This window comes from Sphaerodactylus townsendi, linkage group LG07 (assembly GCF_021028975.2).
Source record: "Sphaerodactylus townsendi isolate TG3544 linkage group LG07, MPM_Stown_v2.3, whole genome shotgun sequence".
Classification (NCBI taxonomy): domain Eukaryota; kingdom Metazoa; phylum Chordata; class Lepidosauria; order Squamata; family Sphaerodactylidae; genus Sphaerodactylus; species Sphaerodactylus townsendi.
In genome coordinates this window covers 112,119,625-112,142,085 of record NC_059431.1, presented here as the reverse complement: position 1 = coordinate 112,142,085, position 22,461 = coordinate 112,119,625, and the positions used below count along the sequence as shown (strand labels likewise).

The 22,461-nt window shown below is 48.0% G+C and overlaps 1 protein-coding gene across 1 annotated transcript in view; it reads right to left on the bottom strand.

Annotated features, from left to right (window-relative positions):
* ECPAS (Ecm29 proteasome adaptor and scaffold) overlaps positions 1-22,461 on the bottom strand; it is a 117,756-nt gene that overhangs the window by 10,576 nt on the left and 84,719 nt on the right. The window contains 11 exon segments of the mRNA XM_048504627.1: positions 362-554; positions 2,471-2,514; positions 3,433-3,641; positions 6,221-6,412; positions 10,110-10,176; positions 10,263-10,354; positions 12,709-12,775; positions 15,927-16,016; positions 16,563-16,628; positions 17,658-17,808; positions 20,853-20,974. Of these exon segments, the coding sequence (XP_048360584.1) occupies positions 362-554; positions 2,471-2,514; positions 3,433-3,641; positions 6,221-6,412; positions 10,110-10,176; positions 10,263-10,354; positions 12,709-12,775; positions 15,927-16,016; positions 16,563-16,628; positions 17,658-17,808; positions 20,853-20,974 (1,293 nt within the window).

The window sequence follows — 22,461 nt, the reverse complement described above, 5'->3', positions numbered from 1 at the left end:
TGGATGCTGTCCCTGTTTAGTACCAGGTGCAGGATCTTGAAGGAAAAGGAAGAACAACAGCTCCCGTCCTCATCCATCCTCCAAATCCCCTGCTTGCTATTACCCGATGCTACAGAATATAGTGAATTTATTTAAATATTCCCCAAAGAGTGTAATTTTTCCAGTGTCTTCCTATGTCTAACAGCAGCTCATGCACTAATTCCTCGTTTTGCTGCTAATTAAAACGTCCAAAAACACTGAAGCTTATAAATAATAAATGCAAAACCGAGCACCACAGCACGGCAGTAGATCTAACACACAGCGGCACATGGGTCGTCTATTATCGGGGGCATAGTTCAACTAAGAAGGGTCAAAGACTCACTTTCTTTATTATCGGAAAGATGATGTCTGCCAGTTCCTGGAACCGATTTTCCTGCGTGGTTTTCAGCACGTCGGCCGTGCACCGGAGAGCCACAATCTTGTACCCGAGGTTATCTTTGCGGCACTCCTTGAGCATAGCCTGAAGAACGTCATTGATGCTGGGCTGGTCGGGAACAGTTTTGTGAAGCTCAGCACTGAAAACACCAAGAGCACATGGGAGGAACTGAGCCAACATTCATCAATGTGCCACAGGGATAAAGCCCCCTGCCCCATCATGCCCGAAGCCTACAGGGTGCCTTCGTCAGCGCATTCTCTTAAGTTGCGCACACAGCCTCTGTTCCCTCTGAGTCTGGGTCCCTGTTGACAAGTTACAGTGATCTCATGTTCAATCCATGTGTGCTGCACCCTTGATTTTTTCTTCACATGTGCATTGAGTAATTCTCATGTCACATTCAATATAGATATAGCCCTATGTTCAATTTAAACCCCAGATTTATCCAGGCACTGGTTCCCGGTTTGGTTTCTAAAGTGAATATGCGCTGGCTCTTTCTTACAAACAGATATATGCACACATACAGGAAGGACATACATGCATTTGCCAAAAGTTGTGAACAGAGTTTCTGTTGACAGAGAGAATTTTTTCTCTCTTTCTCACAATACTAGAACCAGTGGGCATTCATTGAAAACGGTGGGGGGAAGAATTAGGACTAATAAAAGGAAACACTTCTTCACGCAACGTGTGATTGGTGTTTGGAATATGCTGCCACAGGAGGTGGTGATGGCCACTAACCTGGATAGCTTTAAAAAGGGCTTGGACAGATTTATGGAGGAGAAGTCGATCTATGGCTACCAATCTTGGTAGCCTTGATCCTCCTTTGAGACCAATCTTGATCCAACCAATCTTGATCCACCTTGATCTCAGATTGCAAATGCCTTAGCAGACCAGGTGCTCAGGAGCAGCAGCAGCAGAAGGCCACTGCTTTCACATTCTGCATGTGAGCTCCCAAAGGCACCTGGTGGGCCACTGCGAGTAGCAGAGTGCTGGACTAGATGGACTCTGGTCTGATCCAGCAGGCTAGTTCTTATGTGCGTGTGTTTTGATAGTTTTGTTAAACTGTTTTTATAGATGCTCTTACACAACTTGAGTTTTGATGTAAACAACTGCAAACTTAAAAAAATAGAAGATGCAGTATTTATTGCATTAGCCAAAGGCCATCACAACCAATATAAAAAACAAACGTTAAAAAACATAATATTGTATGTAATTATATGTGCTTAAAACATTGTGAGAGGCTGCAGATAGCCACATTATTCTAAAGAAAAATACAAAACTGTGCCTGATGAATGTGAGAGTTTGCATGATGTTTCCCATATTGCTGGGACGAGGAAGGCTCCTGGGTTGGGGAAAGGTGGGCGGAGACGAGATGGAATGTCATGAGTCCTGCACACCCATTGGCTGGGGGTTTATTGTCTGACACTCCATTCCATTGGCAATTATGTACAAGAATGTTTTGCAGTCCTGAAACCATGAACCACAGGTGTCAAACTCATGGCCCGCCAGATGTTATGGACTACAGTTCCCATGATGCTGGCAGGGGATGATGAGAACTGTAGTCCATAACATCTGGAGGGCCATGAGTTTGACACCTGTGTCATAAACTATAATAAGCAGTCTTACTAATTTCAGCTGACACAGAATGGGGATAACAAACTGGGGATAACACTCTCATTTATACTCTCTGAATATGACCCTTACTTGGGCATCATTTAGACATTTTGGCAAAATACTATCCACAAATATTCCTCCTCCTTACATCACCTTCAACGTTTCAGTATTCTCTGTTCTTGCTTATGAACTCACTACAACGAATTCATTTTTTCACTTTTATTAAATCCCTTTTTAAAATCTCCCCTCCAACCCCCAATTCTTTCCTTTTAGCTTTGAATTATGCCAAGTACTAAGAGTTCTTTGTGATGAGCCTTGATTACGCAGCAACTATGTTTGTATTCGCCCTGCTCCAGTTCCAAGAGGAATTTTGGAATAGTACTGAACTCCATTCACGTAACAGAAAAGTTTCCAAACCAGGCTTGTTAAAGAGTGCTTTTTTACCTGCACGCACAGACGACGCTGGCAATAGCTTTCAGTAACTCCTCCTAAGTACGAAACAAGAGATTTAGTGAGAAATTCCTACAGCGTGAAAAGTTATCTCTTAGCCTGATAACTGATCTAGACCAGGAAGAAATAGCAGAATCGTTCAAATATCACAGCAACATGGTTTTCAGCCCCATAAACCTCAACTACACACACGAACAATTATGGTTCTTTTTCTTACTCTTCCCGGTCACCCTTTTCCTTCCCCAAACCAGCTTATTTTGCTAATTTCATCAAGCTAGAGCAGTGATAGCGAACCTTTTTGAGATCGAGCGCCAAAATTGCAACCCAAAACCCATTTATTTATCGCAAAGTGCCAACATGGCAATTTAACCTGAATACTGAGGTTTTAGTTTAGAAAAAACGGTGGGCTCCAAGGCGTGCATTACTCGGGAGTAAGCTTGGTGGTAGTTGGTGGCTTTGCTTTGAAACAACCGTGCAACTCTTCCAATGGGTGAATCACGACCCTAGGAGGGTTTACTCAGAAGCAAGCCCCATTGCCAGCAACCGAGCTTACTCCCAGGTAAAGGATCACGCTTTGGTTCTTGACATGAAAATCAGTGGGGTTTAACAGCGCTTAACAGGGTTAGCTACACTGCTTCCCAAAACTAGGTCTTAGGTTTAATGCTAACAATTGAACCCAGCGGCCCAGGCCAGCCTAGATGTGGGGGGGGGGGCACTCTATTTGCGCATGCCCACAGAGAGGGCTCTGAGTCCCACCTCTGTCACCCATGCCATGGGTTCGCCACCACTGAGCTAGAGAATGCAACTCCCCTCTCCCCAAAGAACTGAAGATAGTCTAAAAGAAGAGTCTGCACTCACATTACCCTCACCACACTCTTGGGCAAATATATAATTTTTGTAATTCTGGTCTCCGTTTCTGGACTACAACCATCCTTCCCCATACAATCCAGCTTTACCTTTCCTGTCCAGGTTCTTCCAGACAAGCCCAGCAACAGAGCACTGAGCACCATGCCCAGGTGTGGAGGTACCAAGGAGCCAGACTGCTTTGCTATAGACGCCATAGCAGATGCACCTTGAGCTTTCATCTTCCAGGACTGGGACTGCAAAGCTTTCTGGGTGATGGTTATCAGTTCCTGCATATACAGTCTTATGCCGCCATAGGTGCCTGTATATCAAATACACAAGATTTGCATTTCAGGAGTTGAAGAGCCAACAAAACTAGGTTCGTGTTAAGATACAATTTCAGGAGAACATCTCTCCTTTATCACAAGACTCTCAGGTATGATGCACAGTGGGCTGCCTCAGCAACAGATAAACAAGCGAGCCATTTCAGATTTCACTAAGGCTCATTCCGCACATGCCGAATAATGCACTTTCAAACTGCTTTCAGTGCTCTTTGAAGCTGTGTGGAATAGCAAAATCCACTTGCAAACAGTTGTGAAAGTGGTTTGAAAACGCATTATTTTGTGTGTGCAGAAGGGGCCTAAGAGTACCCAAATAACATCAGGGTCAAGAGCAAGCTTCAAAAAGGGTCCCTCAATCAATTTTTAACTGCAAAGGAAGTAATGTATTCAAGAGCTGAAGGCGGGGACTATTTTCCTGACAGCCCACACGCAGAACCATTAGCTTGGCCAGAAAACGTGATTGCTTGAAGGATAACTGGACGTAACATGAACACATCCACCCCACATCATCACCAACATATTTAATTCTCAGCATGGTTAAGTCTGTAGCTATTTAAATCTAAACGCTAGAGCCATGAAAGACAAGACAGATCTTTCTACAAATGTATCAAAAGCCCCGTAGGCCAGCTGCACACTGTCAGCCTAACCCAGGGGTCTGCAACCTGCGGCTCTCCAGATGTTCATGGACTACAATTCCAATTGGCCATGCTGGCAGGGGCTGATGGGATTTGTAGTCCGTGAACATCTGGAGAGCCGCAGGCTGCAGACCTCTGGCCTGACCCATATCACAGGGTTGTTGTGAGAATAAAATGGAGGAGGAGAGAATGATATAAGCTGCTTTGTGTCCCCAGTAGGGAGAAAGCTGGGATATACCGTATATACTTGCGTATAAGCCAAGTTTTTCAGCCCTGTTAAATGCCCCCTCGGCTTATACACGAGTCACTGCTTACCAGTCGGCTCTTCAGGCCTCTGCCCAGGCTGGGGGTGTGGCCGGGACGACCTCCCTGCAGCTGCACAAGCCGCTTGTTGCTGCCCTCCTCGAAGGGTGAAGGGGAACCCTGGCTGGCTGGGCTTCCTCAAACCCCGGGAGGCAGAGGGAGCTCCTTATTTGGGCAGTGTCTCCCCTTGATGTCATTGCCCAAATAAGGAGCTCCCTCCACCTCCTAGTTGCCTGGGCGTCCTCAAACCCAGCCAGGAGGTGGAGGGAGCTCCTTATTTGGGCAATGACATCAGGGGGAGTCACTGCCCAAATAAGGAGCTCCCTCTGCCTCCCGGCTTCCCACCTTCGGCTTATACGCGAGTCAATATGTTTTCCCAGGTTTTGGTAGTAAAATTAGGTACCTCGGCTTATACACAAGTCGGCTTATACACAAGTTTATACGGTAAATGAAGTAAATAAATAATACAAGTGGAGGTCCGTGAGACCCATAGGGGGAATCCCATCCTCCCTTCCCCTTGACTAATGAGCCCTGCTTAATAGCTTTCTCAATTACATTACAATATATTATCAAGCTGACACCTGCAAACATAGACAATGTTAAGAAGTACATAATACAGTGTTGGCAAATACACATAGATTACATTTTGAAACGCCACATCGTTTCCTACAGGGAAATGTATTTATTACGCTGCGAATTGTTTCACTCAGTCCCTGACCCTGTATGTTCCAAACTGTCAACATATTATGACAGCAACCTAAAAACAGTCGGCTGAGAAGTACGTCTTCCCCTCTAAAAACAAAACATCTCAGTCACTTTTTCAGTTACTGCAGAATTATTATTATTGGGATTTTTCTTTTCTTTATACAGGTTCTCAAATACAGATGAGGCAGGACTCCTTTGAAATTGGCAAGGAAGTCCTGTACATAGGCAAGGATATTTGAAAAACTTAAATCTGAAAAAAAATCCCCTTATGATATCAGATGTGCAGCGCACATTGTAAACCACGCAGTTCGCCAGAATCTCCTTACCAGGCACATTCAATTCAATTCAATTCAAAAACCTTTCTTAGGCATCAAGAGAAGATACAGATAAAACTGTGCAGTAGTATGATCCAGAGTTTAAGGGAGTAAAACAACTGCTCATAGTTCATACATTACAAACTTCAAGAAAATAAGTGAATAAAAGGAGAGCCGGAGACTTATTTCACAATATCGAGCAGGAACTTGGCCACCGTTTTCAACTGCCTGGGATCCTCACTGTTCAAGAGGCGGTTCAATTTGGAATATGGAGGGCATAGGTAAGTTGGTGTTGAAAAACAAACAACCTAGGTCTGAGATCTATGAATTTTGGGCAGACTAATAAAACATGCTCCAATGATTCCTCAGAGGCTGAGCAATATGGACATGTACGCTTTTCCTTTGAGTGTGCCGTGAATCTCTCCGGGAAAAAAGTAAGAGGGAATGTGTTTGTTCTTGATCTGGTGAATAACCACCTGGACTTAGGGTCGAGCAAGATGTTTAAGTAAGCAGCTGTCCTGCAGGTCCCGGGCATGATTTCAAAGTGAAGGGGGGAAAACAGGCTCCTTGCTTTGCTAACTAGGAGTCGATGTTCCTACTTACCAGGCACGTTTTCTTGCCACACTTCAGTCCACAGATTACCGTCATCTTTCTCACCCTTTTCTTCATCAGACACCTCATGCATGCCCAGGAAAGCCAGAGGCAAGACCAGTTTGGCTTGATTCTTCAGCACATCTGGGCTGTAGCGCCCGATGGCATGCACGGTTAACGCACAGGCTGTTTTGTAGACTTGCTCTGAAATGCAAGAGAGAACCGGTTTGCACACAGGTGACGACCTAAACCATCGCTCTCTTTTTAACCTCATCACTGGCCTGAGTTAGATTCAACATCATTGGACCTGCACATCTGAACGCTAGATGTAATTTGCCTTCTACTGAAAGTTGTGAAAAATTCATCTTAGAAATTCATTTCAGCAGATCTAAAGCTGAGCTTGTAAGTAAAGGACAATCTACCTCCACTTTTTATGCAAGCATTTTCTTTATGCCAGGAGTTTATTTATTTTATTTTAATTTTTTTATTATTTATTACTGGGTTTTATATCCGCCCTACCCCCCGAAGGGCTCTGGGCGGTGGACAACATAAAATCACGCATGTACAGTTAAACCCTTAAAATAAAACGCAGCGATCAATATAATAAACAGCGTCCGCAATAAACCCTCATTAAAACCCTCCCAAGATGGGGGAAAGAAAAGTGGGTCCCATAGATGGTAAGGGACCCTGAGCACAGGAGGATGAAGGGGGCACTTATCAGCGGCTGGACACTCCAAAAGCCCGGTGGAACAACTCCGTCTTACAAGCCCTACGGAACTCACCAAGATCCCGCAGGGGCCGGACAGCTGGAGGAAGAGTGTTCCACCAGGCAGGGGCCAGGGCTGTAAAGGCCCTGGCCCGAGTGGAGGCCAGCCCCATCACTGAGGGGCCAGGAACAACCAGCAGATTGGCCTCTGCTGAGCAGATTCATATGGGGTAATGCGTTCCCGAAGGAACAAGGGTCCCAGGCCGCGTAAGGGCTTAAAGGTCAGCACCCATACCTTGAAGATGATTCAGAACTCAACTGGGAGCCAATGCAGCACAGATTGAATATGGTCACGGAAGGCGCCCTCCCGTGAGCAAGCGAGCCACCGCATGTTGGACCAGTTGTAACCTCCGGGTCAAACGCAAGGGTAGGCCCGCGTAGAGCAAGTTACAATAGTCCAACCTGGAGGTGACCGTTGCATGGATCACAGTGGCTAGGTCCACGTGGGAGAGGAAGGGAGCCAGCTGTCGGGCTTGACAAAGATGGAAAAACGCAACCTGGGTTGTATGGGCCACCTGGGTCTCCATTGAAAGAGACGAATCCAGGTGGACCCCCAGGCTGCGAACAGAGGAGGTCGGCGCCAATGAGACCCCCTCCCACACCAGCGGCTGGAAATTCCCAACCTCACTCCCGTGGCCAAGCCAAAGGATCTCCGTCTTCGATGGATTAAGTTTTAACCTGCTCTGCTGCAACCAAACAGCGACCGCCTCCAAACAATGCTGTAGAGCTGCAGGGGTGACGACCGTTCCCCCCTCCATCAACAGAATGAACTGAGTGACATCGGCGTATCCATGATAGATCAGCCCAAAGCTCCGTACCAACTGAGCAAGGGGTTGCATAAAGATGTTAAATAACAGCGGGGACAGTAGAACCCCCTGAGGCACCCCGCAATGAAGTGGGCACTTCCGGGAGGCTTGGTCCCCGCACCACACTTTGCCTTGGGCGAGGTCACGCCACCAGGTTTCGCGTGCCTCCACCGGTCTCTAACTCAGGGCCGAGGTGGCGGGGTGGCGATGTTCATCAGTAATTCTATCCCCTTCAGGGCTGTCCCTGTCCTGGAGATCACTGGCATGGAGTGCGTCGGCCTAGAGTGGTTGGCCTTGGAGAGGTTGGTGGTCCTTTTGGTGTACCGGTCGCCTAGCGCACCTGGGGACGGCCTGCCACGGCTACTGGAGGTGGTGGCTGACTGGGCGTTGCAATTCCCCAGACTTATTGTCTTGGGTGACTTCAACGTCCATGTCAAAACTGCCTCGTGTACAGTGGCTGTGGACCTAGTGTCATCCGTGGAAACGCTAGGCCTCTCCTTAGTAAATTATGGCCCCACTCATGAGGTCAGTCACACACTGGACTTGGTCTTTGGGTCGGGAGTTGATTTGGCCGTATCCTCTGTTGACAGAGTGCCATGGTCCGACCATTATGCCCTGAAGGTTCGGATGGACCTGCCACGCCACCCTTGTCTAGGCGATGGGCTGATTTATGCCCGCCCGCGGAGACTTATGGATCCATTTGGTTTCCTGAATGCTCTGCGGGATCCTGAACCTGCCGGCACACTCGATGAGCAGGTGGAGGATTGGAATTCCTGGGTCTCCGATGCTGTCGAGGTTGTTGCCCCCCGGCGTCCTCTGCGTCCCCGTTCTCGGCGGGCCCCGTGGTATACTGTGGAGCTCCACTATATGAAACGGGGACTCGGACGTCTAGAGCGAGTGTGGAGGAAATCTCGTGACGAAGCTGCGTGGACATCTTATAGGACGTTTATGAAAGCCTATGAGGTGGCGCCTGCTAGCTCTCGCCCGGCACAATTGTTTCGTGTGATTCGGTCCTTGACCTCTTTGTCGGGGGGCTCAGTAAATTCTCAATTGGCTATTAGATGTGAGGCATTCATGAGCTTTTTTGCAGATAAAGTCACATCACTTCGCCAGGACCTTCCCCCCACTTTGTCTACAATGAGCGAACTGGAGGCTCCCTTGCCGTCTTCAGGCCCATGTTTGGGCCAGTTTTCCCTGCTCTCTGAAGCCGCTGTTGACAGGGCCTTGGCTGCTGTTAGATCTAATAATTGTCCTCTGGATCCATGCCCCTTCTGGCTTGTCAAAATCTGCCAGGAGGAGTTACAACCCCACCTGTTTAATATCGTCAAAAGCTCCCTTGAGCAAGGAGTCTTTCCGGGTGGGTTGAAGGAGGCAGTGGTCCACCCACTCTTGAAAAGACCATCGTTAGATCCTGGGGATCTGGCCAATTACCACCCCGTTTCGAATATTTCGTTTTTGGGGAAGGTAATTGAGAGAGTTGAGTTGGAGCAGCTTCAGGGTTTCCAGGATGACACATCGGCTTTCGATCCCTTCCAGTCTGGCTTCTGTGCTGGGCATGGGACGGAGACGGTTCTCATCGCCATCACAGATACGCTCCGTATGCAGCTTGACCAAGGCAGATCGGCGCTGTTGGTATTGCTAGATCTGATCGCAGCGTTTGATGTGGTCGACCACGATCTTTTGACCCACCGCCTGGCCGTTTCCAGGGTACGGGGGATTGTCCTTCAATGGATTGTCTCGTTCCTCTGGGATCGGAGTCAACAAGTGTGGTGCGGGGACCAAGCCCCATGTTTCTTTACAGGTGATGAACAGAGAGAAGCTAAGCCAGCTGTTCTTTTCATGTACCAAAATGATTTGCAGCGTCCATTTTATTTTGACTCCTGCAAGGTAAGCCACTCTCACTCCAAGATCACACACAGGGAACTAAGCCTGGGAAACAAGTAATCTGCCAAAAACCATGCTAAAGAGTTTGATTAATCTAGTAAATTTGAACACCGATCTTCCTAGGTTCCAAACCAGTTCACTGAACACACAAAACTGTCTTCTATAGAGTTGGTATGATTCTTCTGTCAAGGTCAGTGTTGTTTTATCTGACTACCACTGAGGCCCCTTCCGCACATGCAGAATAATGCACTTTCAATCCACTTTCACAACTGTTTGGAAGTGGATTTTGCTTTTCCGCACAGTAAAACCCAGCTGCTAAGTGGATTGAAAGTGCATTATTCTGCACGTGCGGAAGGGGCTTGACTCTCCGTGTGCTCAGCTTTCGCATCACCCAGTCCCTGATCCTTTTAGGAACTGCCTGGCATTGAACTTATAAGGCACATACCCTCCTTCTCCATGTACCAGATGTTCAGCTTCTGTAGTAGTTTGTCTGTGCTGGTATCGCGTGAAGTCTTTTAAACAAAAAATTAGAAAGTGTCAGTTTGTCAGCTCATGAGCATACAAAAGCAGACGCAAGTTGCACCTAAGGTTCACTCACTCGAACTAGATGCCCCATGGCAAACGCAAAAGATTTTTGCACCACATTGTTGCGATCCGTCAGCCCGCTGAGCAAAGCGCTCATGAGTTTGCCTGTATGAAAAAAGGACACGAGTCAAAATTTTGCAGCTTACTAACCAGTTTTAGTTCCTAACTTATTCGGACCAATGGGTAAATGGAGTTCTAGGCCTTTGCATTAAGCTATTACTCTTTGTGTTAGAGTCTGAGCAATAACAATGGTCAACAGTGAAAAAGACAAGACTGCTCTTTGCATACCAACTTCTTCCCTTAGTAAGCTTGTGGGGCATTCATTGAAAATGCTGGGGGGAAGAATTAGGACTAATAAAAGGAAACACTTCTTCACGCAACGTGTGATTGGTGTTTGGAATATGCTGCCACAGGAGGTGATGATGGCCACTGACCTGGATAGCTTTAAAAGGGGCTTGGACAGATTTATAGAGGGGAAGTCGATCTATGGCTGCCAATCTTGATCCTCCTTGATCTCAGATTGCAAATGCCTTAGCAGACCAGGTGCTCAGGAGCAGCAGCAGCAGCAGCAGCAGAAGGCCATTGCTTTCACCTCCTGCACGTGAGCTCCCAAAGGCACCTGGTGGGCCACTGCGAGTAGCAGAGTGCTGGACTAGATGAACTCTGGTCTGATCCAGCAGGCTAGTTCTTATGTTCTTATGTTCTTGTGGCTCTTTCCCCCCAGTTGTAAACAGCTAAAAGGTCCCACTGCTGAGCCTTTCTTTTACCGACTTCAGCTGACTGCTTCCATTTCTCTGCAGTCCCAAACTGTGCACAGAAATGCTCCGTGGATGCACGCAATCAAACGCGAGGACTCTCGTAACTGTTCATGCTGCAAGGAAGAGAGCCAGAAGAGTCTACTGTCTGCATCACAGCTTAGGTGAAAGTGAGCAAGGGGACAAAGATTGCATCTTGCCGATCCTAGGCAGCGGTGGGTCTTCACCAGAGCCAGATGCAATGTTTTCTCTCCAGCCTTGTTACAGGGTCCGTTTGGGAATTCCCCTCTTTCGGACAGACTATGTCCACATTGCCCAACTTGCATTGAAACGCTCAAACATATCTTGTTCTAATGCCCAAAATAGAAGCCTCTCAGGGGAGCCTTAGTGTCACAGTTCATCTGCAACTGCTCTCTTAAAGCTAGCACCTTAAAACTACTCAACAGTAGCAATCCCTAGTCTGTTTCGTTATATTTGCCTCTTTTGTGATTTTATCCTGGACACTTATGCCTAATAAAGGTCTTTTGATGTTCGATGAGGTTTGACTAAGAGCCATCCTTGGATCAGGGACTAGGTTAGGAGCCAGACTGAACATTTCAGAGGGAAAAGTTTAGATCTCAGTTTTTAAATGTCTGTCCCCTACTGTGCAAGGGAAAACCATCACTACTCCAGCCTACTGAAAATGTACATCAGTGGCTGCACTGTAAAGACAGTAAGCGAGGACAGAGGAAAGATCGTCCATTATAATCAAGTTATATCAAGTCTTCACAAGTCGTTTTTATATCTTTCTTGATATCACGAACCAGGTTCTCTGTGTTCTATAGTTGGGCTTGACCCCATGCATAATCATTAAACGCAGCTGTAAACAAATCACAATGAAGATAACCCGATCTGAAGTCTGGAGTCAATAGCCCATTAAGACTGATTAGTGGTCAAACAGTTTTTAAAAAAACAAACCAGAATTAAGACAAGCAGAATTAAGACTGATTTGTGAAGATTGTGTTTTTTAACGAGAAACCATTGACTGAAGCAAGCTAACCTTAGTCTAGCCCACGTCCAGAGATGCCCACTGGTGATAGAAACTGCCACCAAATTGCAGCCAATTTATGGCAACCCCAGAGGGTTTTCAAGGCACGAGACCAGCTGAGGTGGTTTGCCATTGCCTGACTGCGTAGTGACCCTGGATTTCTTGGTGGTCTCCCATCCAAGCACTAACTGGGGCTGACTCTGCTTAGCTTCAGAGATCTGATAAGATCAGGCTAGCCCGGACCATTCGGGTCAGGATGGATACCTATTACCCAAACAGGAAAACGCAAGTTCCACCCAAATACTTACTGATTGGTTCCCCACCTGGGGACATGACAATTTATACCCCACTAAAACCATTCCCTTCTCACTGGACACAGTGTGTAGCAGACTTCCCTCTGTGATACCTCTGAAGATGCCAGCCACAGATGCAGGCGAAACGTTAGGAACAAGATCCACCAGACCATGGCCACACAGCCCGGAAAACCCACCACAACCAGTTGAATCCGGCCGTGAAAGCCTTCAACAATACACTGCAACCCCTTCAGTTGTTACACAGGACTAAGCAGAGCACAGATAAACAGTACCAGCTAATAAATGACGAAATACATTCCCAGTGAAAGACAAAAGCATAAAATCAACCAAAATTAAAAAGAAAACAAACACACACAATTTTACCTGAATACGGTGTCAGGTCTTGAGGACACTGCGTGGTCAATGAGACGATCACACTGGCACAGCCGCCCTGAAAAAGTTTGACAGAAGAAATCCTGATATTAAAATTATTCTGCTGGGTGAGGGTCAGGCTGCAAGGTCTCACGTGCTCCCCTCGGACCAATCCCTATGGACTTCGGCTGGACTTAGTTCAGAGAAAATATGCATAGGACTGCGGCTCCTTTGTTCTGTGAGCTTTCTGGCCTAGGATTTGCAATCCCGTGCTACAGTACAGCCTGCAGATGACCTAACAGAGACCTGTTCTAACATATATGAAACTGCAGAGCCTGTGCGCAGTTCAGGACGTGTTTACCTTACCCTCCTGTGCACACCTGATCGCTTCTGGACCCACAATCTCCACTCCACTTCACACAGCAGTGGCGTAGGAGTTTGAGAGCTCGTGTATCTAATCTGAAGGAACTGGGTTTGATTCCCAGCTCTGCCGCCTGAGCTGTGGAGGCTTATCTGGGGAATTCAGATTAGCCTGTACACTCCCACACATGCCAGCTGGGTGACCTTGGGCTAGTCACAGCTTCTCGGAGCTCTCTCAGCCCCACCTACCTCACAGGGTGTTTGTTGTGAGGGGGGAAGGGCAAGGAGATTTATTTATTTATTTATTTATTCATTCATCCATTCATTCCACTTTTATACCGCCCTCCCCCAAAGGGCTCAGGGCGGTTTACAACATAAGTACAGGCAAGTGGATAAACAGGATAAAATGCTAAAAATTAATACCAGTTAAAATGCAGCGCTCCAAATCCATAAATATTTAAAACAGATGGCGTTCAACCATTAACTCCTCTAACTCTGAGAGGGGAACAGCGGATCTCAGTTGTTAATGGGCACCTATCAGCAGCCGGCCTCCCCAAAAGCCCGGCGGAATAACTCGGTCTTACAGGCCCTGCGGAATTCATTTAGGTCCCGCAGGGCCCGGACAGCTGGAGGAAGAGCATTCCACCAGGCAGGGGCCAGGGCCGTAAAAGCCCTGGCCCTAGTGGAGGCCAGCCGCATCATAGAGGGGGCGGGGATCTCCAGTAGATTGGCCTCTGCCGAGCGCAGAGACCGACGTGGGACATATGGGGCCAGACGGTCCCTGAGGTACGAAGGTCCCAGACCGCGTAAGGCCTTAAAGGTTAAAACCAATACCTTGAAGATGATTCAAAATTCGACTGGAAGCCAGTGCAAACGGTGCAACACGGGCGTGATGTGATCTCTGGAGGCACCTCCCGTGAGCAAACGAGCCGCCGCATGCTGGACCAGTTTCAATTTCCGAATCAGCCTCAAGGGTAGGCCCGCGTAGAGCGAGTTGCAATAGTCTAATCTGGAGGTGACCGTTGCATGGATCACTGTGGCCAGATCCGCCTGGGAGAGGAAGGGGGCCAGCCGTGGGCCTGGCGAAGATGGAAAAACGCAACCCGGGTTACATGGGCCACCTGGGTCTCCATAGAAAGAGACGAATCCAGGTGGACCCCCAGGCTGCGAACCGAGGGGGCCGGTGCCAATGAGACCCCCTCCCACACTGGCGGCTGGAAACCCTCCGCCCCCCGCCGGCGACCTAGCCAAAGGATTTCCGTCTTTGCTGGATTCAGTTTTAACCTGCTCTGCGTCAACTAACCAGCAACCGCCTCCAAACAATGCTGCAGAGCTGCGGGGGCGGCGTCTGCTCCCCCCTCCATCGACAGAATGAGCTGGGTATCATCAGCATACTGATGGCACTCCAGCCCAAAACTCCGTACCAGCTGAGCAAGGGGTCGCATATAGATGTTAAATAACAGTGGGGACAACAGTGCTCCCTGAGGCACACCGCAATAAAGCGGGCACCTCCAGGAAGCTCGGTCCCCGCACCACACTTGCTGACTCCGGTCCCGGAGAAATGAGGCAATCCATTGAAGGACAATACCCCGCACCCCGGAAACGGCCAGGTGGTGGGTCAAAAGATCGTGGTCGACCACATCAAATGCTGCGGTGAGATCCAACAACACCAGCAGCGCCAATCCACCTCGGTCAAGCTGAATACGGAGCGTATCTGTGACGGCGACGAGAACAGGCGCCGTCCCATGCCCAGCACGGAAGCTGGACTGGAAGGGGTCGAAGGCCGATGCGTCCTCCAGAAAACCCTGAAGCTGCTCCAACACCACTCTCTCAATTACCTTCCCCAGAAACGAAAGATTCGAGACCGGGCGGTAACTGGCTGGATCACTAGGATCTAATGACGGTCTTTTTAAGAGTGGGTGGACCACTGCCTCCTTCAACTCACCCGGACAAACTCCTTGCTCAAGGGAGCAATTGATGATAGCCAACAGGTGGGGTCGTAGCTCCTCCCGGCATGCTTTAATAAGCCAGGAGGGGCACGGATCCAGAGGACAAGTAGTAGGTCTAACAGCAGCCAGGACTCTGTCAACATCGTCTTCGGAGAGCAGGGAAAACTGGGCCAAACAAGGGCCAAAAGACGGCAAGGGAGCCTCCAGTTCACTAATTGTCTCCAAGGTGGCAGGGAGGTCCTGGCAGAGCGACGCGATTTTATCTGCGAAATAGCTCATAAATGCCTCACAGATTGTAAGCCCCTTTGAGTCTCCTACAGGAGAGATATAAATCCAAATTCTTCTTCTTTTTCTTCTTCCCTGCCTTCTGAGCTGAGTTCATAATCACACTAAAACAGAAGCGTAGCTCCAAGGGGAGGGGGGGTGCGCGACGCACTGGGCATGTACCCCTGTGGGGGTGTGGTGAGGGTATTCCGGGAGCGTGGTGGGGGCAGAGGATGCACTGGTGCAGTGGGCGCTTTCCCCCCTTGCTATGCCTTTGCACTAAAAGCGATCCACTTTAGTGAAGTTAAAGCCAGAAAAATGTTTAGGTCTTAGGTCATAGTAACTGTTTATTATTGTCTGTTCATGAAAAGGAATGTTGGTTGTAGCAGATCTCTCAGTGGGGACTTTTATGCAAAGCAGCGGCTCCAACCTTCCTGGGCCTTGTATTAATTTCCTAATAAATACTTTCTATATTTTAAAAAATAATAATAAAGGCAATTTGTACCCCTTTTACTGAGCGAAGTCAGAAAGACAGGATACAGGTATTTTAACAATAAATAGAACTCAAACTGAAGAATATGTTGCGGGTGAATCTGTCAGTGTTCCTTGTCCCGACCACTCCTTCCAAAACTGCCTCGCTGGAAGAGTAAATATTACCTTAGTTGCAATTCCAACTCCGCTCCTGGTCAGCTCACACAGCCTAGGAACCAGCTCCCCCAGGACTGATACATCCAAATACTGCAAGCACTGCAAAAAAAAACAGACGGTGAAAAGTAAAGCGGCACAAAGACCAATGACAGGGTTTTTTTTTTAAGTTGACCACAAGCTGCTGTCTGCAGAAGCAAACGGAGACCCTGCAGACGGAGACCCTATTTCCATCACACCACCTGAAGCCAGACAGTCGTATCATGCCTCCCATGCTCCAGTGGCAAGGAGCAACACCCACCCAGTACAGTTGCCTTTGTTTGCAAGCAAGGGATGCTTGTAGGGAAAAGAAAGTCTGTTTTCTTTCCTTTGAAGATAGCTTTGGCTATCCCCCACCTCTGCATCTCCCAGAAGAGCTAAAAACCTGTTGGACCCCCCCACCACCACAGTCTGTTTACAGCATTTTCGTTCCCCTTTTCTGCTGTTTTCCAGCAACAGCAGGTTCAGCTTCCCAAATAAAAACGTGAATGAAATCCCGCATTCAGTTATCTGTTACTATCATTTGAAGGATCAAATTAAACAAACAGCAATCTGCAAAGGACTTCTTTACACCAAGAAATTAGCCCCTCTTTCAACCAAGCTACCCACCATATTGATAGTTTCCATCATAGGAGAGGATTTGGCAGCACTGAGTCTTGCGTAATCCATCGCAGCCTGAAAATCACACAAAAACACACAGAGAGGCACAAGGACACAATTAGAAACTAGAATTTAAAAGACATCGAATGGTCAAGGTGAATTTGTTCATCAGAAAACAAGGAGGGATGTTTTATGAATCCCTGGAGAATCTGATGAGACAGATCCCAAAAAATAGGATTAAAAAAAGGATCAGGAGGAATTATTTTTTATTTATTTATTTATTTATTTATTTATTTGTAGTAGTAGTAGTAGTAGTAGTAGTAGTAGTAGTAGTAGTATTTATTTATTTATTTATACATACATACATACATACATACATACATACATACATACATACATACATACATACATACATACATACATACATACATACATACCCCATCCCTGAGGGGCTCGGGGCGGTGGACAGCATAAAATCTCAATACAGTTATAAATATAATTGCTAAAACCTTTTAAAAACAGCAGTAAGAGTAATAAGAGGCGTCCAACAAACCCCATTTTTAAATCCTCCCCAAGAGGGAGGGACGGCAAGTCCCATTAGATGAAAAAGGGCCCAGATGTAAAGAGCCAAAAAAGGGGGGGGCACCTTCAGCAGCTGGTCCCTCCAAAGGCCCGGCGGAACAACTCCGTCTTACAAACCCTACGGAACTCGCCAAGATCCCGCAGGGCCCGGACAGCTGGAGGAAGAGTGTTCCACCAGACCGGGGCGAGAGCCGTAAAGCCTTGGCCCGCGTGGAGGCCAGCCGCTTCATTGAGGGGCCAGGGACCACCAGTAGATTGGCCTCAACCGAACGGAGAGGCTGTGTACGGACATATGGGGTGATGCGGTCTTGAAGATTATCTTAAATCAGATTCATCGTATATCTTTCAGGTCCAAGATGCATTTTGAAATAAAGCTATATGATAATACTTCCCAGCTGATTTTATAAACCATCGGCGTATTGCACCCACTGACTTGGAAAAAACTTCTTGACACATAACCACTAGTGCCAGCTACAGGAAGCTATGAGTAGTCTTCACCGCAAGGCATACCAGTTACCTTACCTTCTCTTGCTCTGTAGCACGAAGACTCAAGTAGTTGAACACCTGGGGCTCCAGCACACTCAGCGACTCCAACAACGCTGGAATGAGTTTGGGAGCATGTGGCTTAAGCATGGCTCCGGCACTTTTACTGATCTTCACCAGGGTATTAATGCTGCGGCAGCAAGGCAGAGAAAAAAAAAAGCAGGTAATAAAATAAGGGACAACATAACTTTCCATGCATTGGGATTGCTCACAGAGTACCCCAGAGAGCTCAGAACGTTAAATCTCTCTTAAGAACTGCGTGAAGCTTCGTTCATGGGTAAAAAGGCTCCAGGTGACAGAAACGCCCAGGGATTTCGGAAAATCTCATTCCAAATCTCTCTTGGTGCTCCCAGTGGCTCCCGCTCACACTAACCTTGGTTTTTTTCCTGAATCTGAAGCAACAGAGAGGAACAAGGAAGCTGCTATTGGCCATCAGGCTCTGAGAAAAAAACTGGAAATGGTCCCTCCATAGTAAGCTCTTCAACCCCAGCTGTTACAAGCTACCTAGAGCAGTGATGGCGAACCTATGGCACAGGTGCCAGAGGTGGCACTTGGAGCCCTCTCTGTGGGCACACACACCCCGAGTTCGTCATGTGGGTGGAGGAAAATCACACCCCCACCCCCACACATCTAGGCTGGCCTGGGCCTCTGTGCACACACCGCGGTGAGCAGGGAGGACTCGGCTGGCGGGCCTGGTGCCTGGGGGCGGGGGGACGCAGAGGAGGCAGAGATGCTAGAGAGGCACAGAACAGTGCGTGCAGGACTTGCTGGAGGCTACAGCAGGCTGGCCCCTGTTCAAGTGGGTGGGGCGGAGGAAGAGGGAGCCAACCGGTTTTTTCTAAACGAAAACCTCAGCATTCAGGTTAAATTGCCGGGTTGGCACTTTGCGATAAATAAGCGGGGTTTGGGTTGTAATTTGGGCACTCTGTCTCGAAAAGGTTCGCCATCACTGCCCTAGGGGCTTCCCACTAGGACTGGTGATTCAGTAAATCGCAGGCAGGATCTATCCTCCACTGATGCTTGTCAAGCCCAGCAGAGCGTGTCGAGCCCAGCAGGGGAAGGGCCATCCACATCCTGCGTGAGACGCTGAGCTAGCCCACGGCCACGTGGAGCATCTATCTCCCACCAGGGCTTGAAAAGCATCAGCAGGAGAAGGGTCATTTAGATCCTGCATTCTGGGCGTTATGATTAAAGAGGACCTGACCTGGGGCGTACAGACTGCCGCGGTGGTTAAGAAGGCCCAGCAAAGACTGTACTATCTGAGACTTTTAAGGAAACAACAACTGGATGGAAAACTCCTGGTGTCCTTTTACCGCTGTGCTATAGAGAGTGTCTTAACCTGCTGCATCTGTGTATGGTTCTCCAGTTGCACAGTGGCAGATAGGAAGGCGCTCCAAAGGGTGATCACTACTGCACAGAGGATTATCGGCTGCCCTCTCCCCTCCTTGGAAGAACTCTATAATTCCCAAAGCCTAAAGAAAGCCCAAAATATTCTGAGGGACCCGTCTCATCCAGCACTCTCTCTTTTTGAACTGTTACCATCCGGCAGACGATACAGGTCTATCAAAACTAGGACAAAGAGGCTTAGAGACAGCTTCTACTCTAGAGCTGTGGCTATGCTAAACTCTGCGGCCTCGTGTTGATGTGTTTGGGGCTGTGTAGGGATGGGTGGAGGAAGGGGAAAGTGAGGATGGGGTGTGAGTCTGAAATGGTGTGCATCGAGGAATGCTGCTGTAAATTTCGTTGTGCGTGCACAATGACAATAAAATCCTTATGCTTATGCATGCAGTGCTGAGATAGCTCAGCGCCACATGCTGGATCTAACCCCTGCTGGTGGATCAGCAGGGGACAGGATGGCCAGATCCTGTGTGCAATGCTGAGATAGCTCAGCGCCACGTGCAGGATCTATCCCCCGCCAGTGCTTTTCAAGCCCCGAAGGGATTGAAAAGCATCGGTGAGGGAAGGGTCAGCCTGATCCTGCATGCGGCTCTGAGCCAGCTCAGTGTCACATGGAGGATCTATCCCCCATCAGTGCTCAAAGACTGGCACCCGACTGCGCTTCCCAAGGCCCTTGTGGGCTTGGAAAGCACAACCGGGGGGTGGGGGGGGGGGAGGGGACAGTTAGATTTCTGAATCACACTGAGCCAGCTCAGTTTGGTTCAGAGATCTGTCCCCCCTGTCATTTCCCAAGCCCCCGAGGGGGGAGGATGTACTGAAAATTTTTGGATTTGGGGTTTTTTTTAACTGGCACTAACACATAAAACACGTCACCCGCTAGGCAGCCAATTTAGGTTTGGCATTTCTTATATATTAAGGAACAATGCTCATCACATACAATTATAATCATATGTCTATCTCATATCAACAGAATTTCATCATTCACAGTTGTATCATCACATGAATTATTTTTTCTCTTTTTCCATTCAATAATCTAAACATAAACAGTCCCTTCAAAGGTGTTTCCACATTGATTCAAATTCCAGGTGCTTGCAGTTGATCACAAAGTCCATTCATAAATATTGCGGTCTTCAATTCATTGCTGGCAGGAATGCATCGCACGAAATCAACTGCAAGAACCTGGAATTTGAATGAATGTGGAAACACCTTTGAAGGGACTGCTTATGTTTAGATTATTGAATAGGAAAAAAAAGAGAAAAAGAGAAAAATAATTCCTGTGATGATACAACAGTGAATGATGAAATTCTGTTGATATGAGATAGATATATGATTATAATTGTATGTGATGAGCATTGTTCCTTAATATATAAGAAATACCAAACCTAAATTGGCTGCCTAGTGGGTGACGTGTTTTATGTGTTAGTGGTTTTTTAACTGGAACATTTTTGGTAAAGCTGAATAAAGCTGACGGATATCGGCTTCATTTGGCTTTGCCGAAAACTACCGGGCTAAAAAACCCTGAAACGAAAGTTTGCTGATAATTTTTATCAGTGCTCACTCAACTCTACTTTCTCACCATGTTCACAGGGTCACTTTTCACCAAGCTTTAAATGTTGAACTTTGTAAAAATAATTTTTTAAAATCGGAGTTGAGTAAGAGCAACCATTTCATCTTGGCTACGAAAAACCATGCATGGGGGGAAATGTACACCTCCAGATGAATATATGCCATTCAACAAGCTGTGGAGGGAGGGGAAAAAGCAAGTAAGGAACATACCTCAGGGTTCTTACTTCAGTTACTGTGCTCATCATCCCTTTATCAAGAAGGCACGGCAAAAGCACAGCTATCGTCCTCTGGCCTGCAGCTCCTTTAGAAGGATCGCACATCTTCACACATACCTCAGAAGAAGAAAAAGGAGACGCTCAAATGGAACCCGCTGAACGGGGTTACCATGACGGCTTCCTGAGCCATGGCAAACTGTTTACTTTCCCAAAGCTGTGGGAAGTCATGAGAACGAAATCTGGCTCTGCCTGAGAGCTCACTATTTGGCCCATGTGACAACAGGAGGGGGACGTACGAGCACCGTAAAAACTCAAATGGCTCCTGCCTGGAGGACTCTTGTAGCATGGCTAAAGTAGAATACACATGAGAGAGATATCTGACTCTTGATTGGGAGGGGCAGTGGTGGGATCCAAAAATTTTAGTAACAGGTTCCCATGGTGGTGGGATTCAAACTGTGGTGTAGCGCCAATGGGGCTGGGCAAGGCACGACGGGGGCATGGCCAGGCATTCCTGGGGCGAGGCATTCCTGGGCGGGGCTGTGGCAAGGACGCAGCCGCTGCGCCAGTCCTTGGGCGGGAAACGAATGCACGCAGGCGCAGGCTGCCACGCACGCCGGTGCACCTCCTGCTAGACTGCTTCAAGTTCTGCGCACTACTGCTGAGAGGAGGGGCGTAACTAAGGCAAAAAATCACGTGGCAAAATCACCAATTAGTAACCCCCTCTCGACACACACAAATAATTAGTGACCTACTCTCGGGAACCTGTGAGAACCTGCTGGATCCCACCTCTGGGGAGGGGTGAGTTTTTACCTCAGGAGGAAGAAGAGTTAAAAGGGAAACTGTCTGATAGGATGAGAGGGGTAGCAAAGTGAGAAGCTCGGAGATGTGAGGCCCTGTGAGGGCAGAGCAGAGATGGAAGGATCAGCTCCGTCCTGACATGTGGAAACCCATCCTTGGTGCTGGAATGGGGGTTAAAATACGCTTGATCCATCTGAAGGTAACTAGCATGTTGCAGTTAAGACAGATACATGATTTGATTTGATTTCCTTAGATCTGTACCTTTTTCTATGGGGATTAATTCCCATATCTGTGCTCTAGCTCAATACTTTGTAATAAAGCTTCTTTATGTCCAAAAAAGCAGATAGGCGGCCCCATCCAAAGGGCAACAGGGCGGGGGCTGAAAGGGCTGAGCTTTGTGCCAGCAGAGAGAGCAGACGCACCAGCGGCCACGCGTCCCACAGCCCCGTTCCCACAAAACCTGGAAGCTGAGGCCATGGAGGGCCTGCACTGCTCAGACACCAAAATGGGGGAACGGGCCCACACATTTCCAGGGGCGAAGCCAACAGTTGGTTGAGAGCTAGTTGCGTGGCACATCAGCTCTTGGACACATGCCGCCATTTTGGCAGCATATGTCCTTTCTGATCTATGGAGCTTTTCGGTGGGGGTAGGTTTCAGGGCTTTCCCTGTTTCCCACACCACCCAGAAAGCCCTTTTGAAGAGAGTGGGGCGGCACTCCCATCAGCGCCGCCACCCGCCACCGTAATATTTGGATGGGGCTGTGTATCTGGAAATCTCACCTTTGCAGGTGTTCAGAGGCAGTTTAC